The sequence below is a fragment of the Balaenoptera musculus genome, chromosome 2 (assembly GCF_009873245.2).
Source record: "Balaenoptera musculus isolate JJ_BM4_2016_0621 chromosome 2, mBalMus1.pri.v3, whole genome shotgun sequence".
Lineage (NCBI taxonomy): Eukaryota > Metazoa > Chordata > Mammalia > Artiodactyla > Balaenopteridae > Balaenoptera > Balaenoptera musculus.
Window position 1 is genome coordinate 32,647,593 of NC_045786.1, and position 7,951 is coordinate 32,655,543.

General features: G+C 44.4%; 1 protein-coding gene across 1 annotated transcript; it reads left to right on the forward strand.

Moving 5' to 3' along the window:
* Nucleotides 1-205: 205 nt before the first annotated feature.
* On the forward strand, nucleotides 206-1,813 carry ANKRD34C (ankyrin repeat domain 34C). The gene has a single exon (XM_036844865.1). It carries the CDS (start codon nucleotides 206-208, stop codon nucleotides 1,811-1,813), a length of 1,608 nt encoding a protein of 535 aa, XP_036700760.1.
* The last annotated feature ends 6,138 nt before the right edge of the window (nucleotides 1,814-7,951 follow it).

The window sequence follows — 7,951 nt, forward strand, 5'->3', positions numbered from 1 at the left end:
TACAGATGAAGAAATAAACCCAGAGAAGTTAAATAACCAAGCAAGGTGGCGTAACTTGGGATCAAACTGGGACATGACTGTATCCAGACTCTGTAACAGCCTTGCTGCTCAGATCAGCTCTATAGAATACATGACCCTTTTCTCTCTTCTTCCCTTGCTAGGTCTGATCGCCACTGTGGCTCAGAGACTCTAAGCTGTAGCCAGTATGATGGATGACGACACCGAATTAAGGACTGATGGAAACTCACTTTTAAAGGCCGTGTGGCTGGGGAGGCTCAGGCTGACCAGACTCCTCCTGGAAGGGGGTGCTTACATCAACGAAAGCAACGACAAAGGCGAAACGGCTCTCATGGTGGCATGTATCACCAAACACGTGGACCAGCAAAGCATCAGCAAGTCCAAGATGGTGAAGTATCTGCTGGACAACAGGGCGGACCCCAATATTCAGGATAAGTCTGGCAAGACCGCCCTCATCCATGCTTGCATCAGAAGAGCTGGGGGAGAAGTGGTCTCCTTGCTACTGGAGAATGGAGCAGACCCCAGCCTCGAGGATCGCACAGGGGCTTCAGCTCTGGTTTACGCAATAAATGCAGATGACCAGGATGCATTGAAACATCTCCTGGATGCCTGCAAAGCCAAAGGCAAGGAGGTGATTATTATAACAACGGATAAATCATCTTCAGGCACCAAAACCACCAAACAGTATCTTAATGTCCCTCCTTCACCCAAAGAGGAAGACAGACAGTCGCCTCCACTGTACGCATCTCCCTCGGATATTGAACTGAAGGCTCCAGGCCTGGGCTCTCCACCCAGTGAGAAGGAAGATGACTTCTTTAGCCTCCAATCAGGGCATCCAGGTGGTTGCAACAACTCCAAGGCTCCTAATGAGCCTGGGTCACCCACTAGGAAAGCTGGGAACCTCAAAAGGGCCCGTTTGCCTCAACTGAAGAGGCTCCAATCTGAGCCCTGGGGCCTGACCGCGCCCTCCGTGTTGGCCGCCTCTATGCGCCAGGATGAGACCCATGGCGCAGGTGCAGACAGTGAGGTCATCAAGAGCATCAGTGACATGTCCTTCCCCAAAAGGGGCCCCCTCTCCAGAACCAACAGTATTGATAGCAAAGACCCCAGCCTCTTCCGCATGCTCACGGAGCAGGTTCTGAAGATTTCAGCCTCTTCGGCACTGGCCTCGTGGAAGGCAGCCTGCGAGAAAAGTCAGCCTCCCCACTCACGTCTGGCCAGAAGAGGAACTCTCCCTGTTGACCAAGAGAAGGGTGGTATTGGCCCATCAGGCCCCTCTGCTCTCAAAGATGCAGTGTCCCTCAAACGGCTGGAAAATGACCTCTATGATTTAGATTTACAGCCAGGGGCTGACCCGCCCAACTCCATTTCCCTTGAATCAGGCAAAGGGCCCTTAGATCGAAAGAAGCTCAACAACTCCCACTTGTCTCTTTTCCAGGGCTCCAGGGAGGCCCTGGATGCTGTGCCCTGCACGTCCCCCAGCTCAGCGCGCCGCAGGCCACCCCATCTTCTAGAAAGACGGGGTTCCGGAACTCTGCTACTAGACCGAATTTCCCAGACCAGGCCTGGCTTCCTTCCGCCTTTAAATGTAAATCTGAACCCACCTATCCCGGATATTAGATCGAGCAGCAAACCTTCCTCTCCACTTGCTAGTGGCTTAAAATCCATGGTACCTGTTGCTCCAAGTTCACCAAAGAGAGTTGACTTGAGAAGTAAAAAGAAGCTCCTCAGAAGGCATTCTATGCAAATTGAACAGATGAAGCAGCTGTCTGACTTTGAAGAAATCATGACCTAGAAGCTTTTTCAGTGAGGTTTTTTTTTTTTTAATCTATGTAGTTTATGAAAAGTACCATAATCTAGACCAACACAGTCATGCAGAGTCTCTGCATCTTGATCACTCCTTAATGTTGGTGTGTGGCTGCTTCAGAAGAGATGGAAACGGAGCTGCTTCCCTTCTGAAAGAACATCTGGGTTTTTATAGGCCTACTTGAAAAGAGCCCAGTATAATTGGGTTTTGGAGATGAAATTGCCAAAAAAAAAAAATCTCCAAAGGAAGAAAACCTTTGGAGTTTGAAAGTCACACAGCAGGTACAATGATCTAAGCTGCTGACACCCATTATTTTCTATCAGACAAACAATTTAAATCACAAGATGGTATTTGGAGGATGTCATGTGTAATAAATCTATAAAGTGCCTACAAAGAGAATGAGGCTTTTTAGAATGTGCAAAAGTTCAAAACCAATCTTTGGGCTGTTAAATATGGGTATCTGTGTTACATCTGGAGGAATGGAGGTAGAATTCTCCCATCAGAGAGGTTCTGGTATTCGGGTCCTGCCTCTTACCGTGTCATGGGGTACTGGCTAGTGTAGCATAGTTGAGATCTTTCAGAACTCCGGTAACAGGCTTTATCCACGTCCTAATTCGGGTGTGCTTTGAGTCCCCAAATATTAGATCTACGTGTCCCCCAAATTCTGTTGTGTCACAGTAGCTGGTGCCTCAGAGATGAATATTGCCCAGAAATGAAACTGGCCTTGGCCTCCTGCCCTGACACAGGTTCTGTGTTGAAATCTTGTGAAAAACAGTCAGGGGCTATTAGGTAATTTGGAGTTTTGTATTATACAACTCATAGAATAGACACATAAGAAGCATTTCCTGATTATTCTTTAAAAAAAAAAACTTGGTAAGATCTCCCCAAACTAGAATGATACATGGTGATGGGAGATGCACATATTACAAGGTAGAGTAGATGGTTCTCAGGCCAGAGGCAGTGGAGACCACTTGTAGCCTGAAAATTTTAAGGGATGCAAACTGTCACTTCCCCTTCACTTTTCTGGGAAATTCAAGAACATCTGGTTTCTTCTTTGCCTGAATTATCTATGTGACGGGAGATTTGTAGAAATAACCTGTACAACCTTTTCAAGCCACTTTGTACGAACCCAAGAATGGAAGCAGACATTTAGCACGTTTGGTGTAATGTAGCCACATGGTAGATGAAGATCTTTCTGGTTTTTTGCCCATTTATTGTTTTCTTTCATGCTGCTTAGATATGTTTGCTCTATGGTTAAAAAAATTCAGTAGTCCTTGGGGATAGCATCACATAGAGGAAAAAGGAAAGACTTTGAGATTTGGGTTTGTATCTCTATTTCATCATTTACCAGCTGCGTGACCTTGAGGAAGTGGCTTAACTTCTCCAAGCCTCCACTCCCTCATCTGTAAAATGGGGTTAGTAATGCTTCACCTTACAAGTTTGTGGTGAGAATTAAATGAGATGATGTATGAAAGTGCCTGTAACTGTGCCTGGCACAGGTAGAAGTAATTGGAAAAGAGGCAGCTGATTTTAGTACTCCTTTAGACCTCCGAAGCCTCAAAATCTCAAATAATACCTAATACCCTACACAAAGTGAAGCAAAGTCTAGCTGAAATATTCAAAGGGCCCCTTGAGATTCTCAGGGGTTCTGTAAATACTGAGCCTTAAACTCATTTGTAGAGTAAAAGAAATTCTGCCACAGAAGCTCTGCATATCAGACCATTTCTATAATGACATTTGCTAGAAATGTATCTGTATATCCCAATCAGAAGTGCTAATGATGGTTATAAATACACCGAGTGTTTGTTTTTCAGTAATTCCTTTAGGGCAGGCGCATGCTCAGCCTCGGCACTATGGACCTTTTGGGCTGGATAATTCTTTCCTGTGGGAGACTGTCCTGTACATTGTAAGTTGTTTAGCAGCATTCCTGGTCTCTACCTGTTAGATATCAGTAGCATCCTCATCCTAAATTGTGACAACCAAAAATGCTTTCAGACACGGCCAGACATCTCCTGGAGGTGTCATCACCTTAGCTGATCACCACTGCTCTAGGAGAATGATTGTGTACATGGTAGAAATATGTCAAGAGCAACCAAACTGCATGAAGGTGTAGGTCTGGCTGGCTGGCTAGGCTGTCCCACTAACTTAAAGGCAATTCAAACTGTAGTTTAGTAAGATGACTTATATACAACGTGGGCCTTCAGGATTCTTGACCTGAGTGCTAATGGCCTCTTGTACTTGGCAGGAAGGGAAGAAAATGAGAAGAATAGCACATAAGCTAGTGAAAATCTAGGGCTCATGACCTTGGTTGTGTGTCACAACCCATAGGCTTTTCAGGACCATTTAGATGGTAAGAGTTCTCACCAACTGGACGTGATTACAGGCAAAGCAACAATCCTGATATATTAAAGAGAGAACCAGACAGACAACCACTGTTCTCAGCAGCTCTTTAAAGGAACACACACACACTACACATTTTAAGTACTTTTCCAATGGTCGTTAGTGTCAGTTAAAACTAACCTCTGCTAGTATTGATAGTATCTAACTGTGGGGATAGCAAGACACTGCATAAGAGAATTTTTTTAAACCTTTAGCTAAGATCTGAAAGCCTAATTTATCCTAAGTAGTGAATGTGGTACATCCATAGCAATTAGCTTAGGTGAAACACTAAACGTGATGAGTTGCCCATTTGGAATAGCCTGCCCATCCATCACACAGATGCGTAACAGCAGGTACGCTCATGCCACTTCCTGCCTGCATCCATCAGCTGTGACCTTTCCATTGGCCTTTCTGTAGATGGTTATCAGGATAGTACCTTGTTTCATCACTATCTGACGATGCATTAGTTGAATTAGACTGTTCCAAACTAGTACAACCACTGCAATACTTAATTACGGTTAATGCATACATGGGCAATTTTCTTCGTGTTAACACACCTCAGAGAAATGCTTTTTTAAAAGCATATTTAGATTGAATCACGCTTCCTAGATCAGAGATTTGGGGGAGCCTAGGGTCACTACAGAAGATAGCCACAAACTAGTTTCAATAACCTATCTACTTAAGACTCTCTGGAATGTTTATCAAAATATATTATAGAATGTGAGTCTGAAGTTTCAAATCTGGAATTTGGGTTCAATTTCTGGACATTCTAAAGCCTTTGTTTGTTTGCCATCGAGTAAATGCAGGTTTTGTCTGACCTTCCTCCTCTGTGTGTGTTGGCACTTCAGATGTATCGTGTGTTGCTTGAACTGGTTCTCTACAGAGTTCTATCCTAGTCTGGAGCTGACAATGTGCTCAAGGATGTATCAAAATCCATGTAATGGAACTATTTAGATATTTCTAATATGTCAATAAAAGATATATTACAATCCTTCAATAGTAAGTATTTCCCATTTTTCTTAGTGAAATCTCAATTATAAATATTACCTTTTCCTTAAGATGGGTTTGACATGACTGCCTGGTAACATCGACCTGAGCAAACACCTACTATTTTACGTACACGTGATTTAAAAAATGAATTTTTAACTACACAGGTATTATAGTTTCTTTTTTGGTTAAAAAAAAGGCTAAGAATGAGAAGGTGCATTGCCGCAAAGGGGGTGAATTCTTTTCCTCTGCCCCTGCTGCTCGGTTCCCCCCAGGGTTGCACCTGCCATCTGCTACTGGTAGGGCCCCTGGATATCCCTCCTTGGGCCCTATTTCTAATGTCGATGAATGTTAATATAAGCTGATTTCTCTTAGCTCTTACTCCAGGGCAGGGTGGTAAGTATCAAATAAACCACGTGGATGGTCTCTCTTCTCTATTAAACTCTAGAATTCTGTGATTCAGACTTCATCCAGACTTCCTGATTCCCTGGAAAGTTCCAAACCTTACCCTTAGGTTCCTTCCTAGACGGTTGAAATAAATGATATTGTTTTGTGCCCATCTCAGCCTATTGATAACCAGTGTTATGGCTGGACCAGCCCTTGTGGTTCTTATTGTGGTTGCAAGAAGCCCTCAGCAATAATCATCAGGAAACTTTGAAAAAAAAAAAAGGTTTGTTACTTACAGGTCCTGGAAATTACATGGCACACCTGGGGTCACACAGTGAGGCTGTGGGTAGACAGAAGGCCCAGGCCTGGGGTTCTGCTTTTATTGGGGTCCAAGCTGAGGACCTAGGGTTTCATGGGCTCACTCTTTATTAGTGAATTTAAAATATAAGAGCAGGAATTTAAAGTGTGAGAAGAGAAAAAACAAGGGGCCCAAATGGTCAGTCACTGAAATCAACCAAGATCTCTAAAACAAAGTTGGGGAGTGGGTGGGGGCATGACCTGGCTCTTTATTTAGTCCTGCGTGGCTGGCAATGTGTACTTATCGAGATAGCCATCTTTGAGGCGGAGGCCACCTTTGAAGTGGAGGCCTCAGCCATTAAAATCAAGTCAGGCGCTTGCATGACAAAAAGAAAAGCCGCTGTCGGGCTTACACGACAGTTAACAGGGGGGAGAAAAGGGAAGCAACCTAAGTGCCCATCAACAGACGAATGGATAAAGAAGATGTGGTATTTACATATATACAATGGCATATCACTCAGCCATAACAAGAAACGAAATAGTGCCATTTGCAGAGACCTGGATGGACCTAGAGACTGTCATACAGAGTGAAGTAAGTCAGAAAGAGGAAAACAAATATCGTATAATATCGCTTATATTTGGAATCTAGAAAAATGGTACAGATGAACTTATTTGCAAAAGTGAAATAGAGACACAGATGTAGAGAACAAACTTCTGCATACCAAGGGGGGAAGCGGGGGTGGGATGAATTGGGAGATTGGGATCGACATACATACACTACTCTGTATAAAATAGATAACTAATGAGAACCTACTGTATAGCACAGGGAACTCTACTCAATGCTCTGTGGTGACCTAAATGGAAAGGAAATCCAAAAAACGGGATATATGTATACGTATAGCTGATTCACTTTGCTGTACAGCAGAAACTAACACAACACTGTAAAGCAACTATACGCCATTAAAATTTTTTTAAAAAGCGGGGGAGGGGAAAGGACTAGTTTCAGCATGTCTTTTCCTCACTTCTATCTGCAGGAAAGGGAGGTCAATACTGTTTCCAGCTCCTCTGAGGAGAGATTAGGAGGGATCCCCTGGGAGGAGAAGAAAGTGCTGGGGGAGGTGGAGGTGTGATGAGGGACAAGGCCCTCCCACCCCGAGTGAGGGAGTACATTCCCAAGATTATAGGAGGCTCAGAAGTTGGGGTCCCTTGTGTGGAACTTGCTCCTTTCCAGAGCAAAACCTTAGAGGGGAGTGGCTAGATGTGTGTTGACTTAAAAAAATGTACAACGTGAGAGTTGCGAGTTAAGCTTTATTTGGGGCAAAATGAGGACTGCGGCCCGGGAGACAGCATTTCACATAGCTCTGAGAAACTGCTCCAAAGAGGCAGGGGGAAAGGTCAGTATATATGTGATTTTGGTGAAGGGGGTGTACATACGATCAAGCACATATATATATATTTTAATATACTTGGCAGTTTGCACTTTTAAAAAAAATAAATTTATTTATTTATTTTCGGCTGAGTTGGGTCTTTGTTGCTGTGCACAGGCTTTCTCTAGTTGCGGCGAGCGGGGGCTACTCTTTGTTGCGGTGCACGGGCTCTAGGCGTGTGGGCTTCAGGAGTTGGGGCTCACGGGCTCTACAGCGCAGGCTCAGTAGCTGTGGCGCACGGACTTAGTTGCTCTGCGGCATGTGGTATCTTCCCGGACCAGGACTCGAACCCGTGTCCCCTGCATTGGCAGGCAGATTCTTAACCATTGCACCACCAGGGAAGCCCAAACACATATTTTTGCAGAAGGTTCTGCTAGTCTCCTGAGGGTTACTGCTAGTCATGAGGAGCAAATGTCACCATGAAGGAATTTAGTGCTTTTCTAGATATGAGGAGATGCAAGAATTGGGCTCATAAAAGCGGCTTCTGAAAATATCTAACTATCTGAAGACCTGTTCTCCCAGTTTTTCTCAGAGCACAGAGGGCCTCATTCCTCATCTCCACCCTGAATCCCTTTCATGGGGTGTTGAAGGTCAGCAGCTGCAGCGGCACCTGCTTTAATCCTTGTAGAGGTAGATGGCAAGTGCCCAT

Excerpts from the sequence above, each read along its gene's own strand:
- ANKRD34C (XM_036844865.1), top strand. The coding sequence starts at position 206 with ATGATGGATGACGACACCGAATTAAGGACTGATGGAAACTCACTTTTA.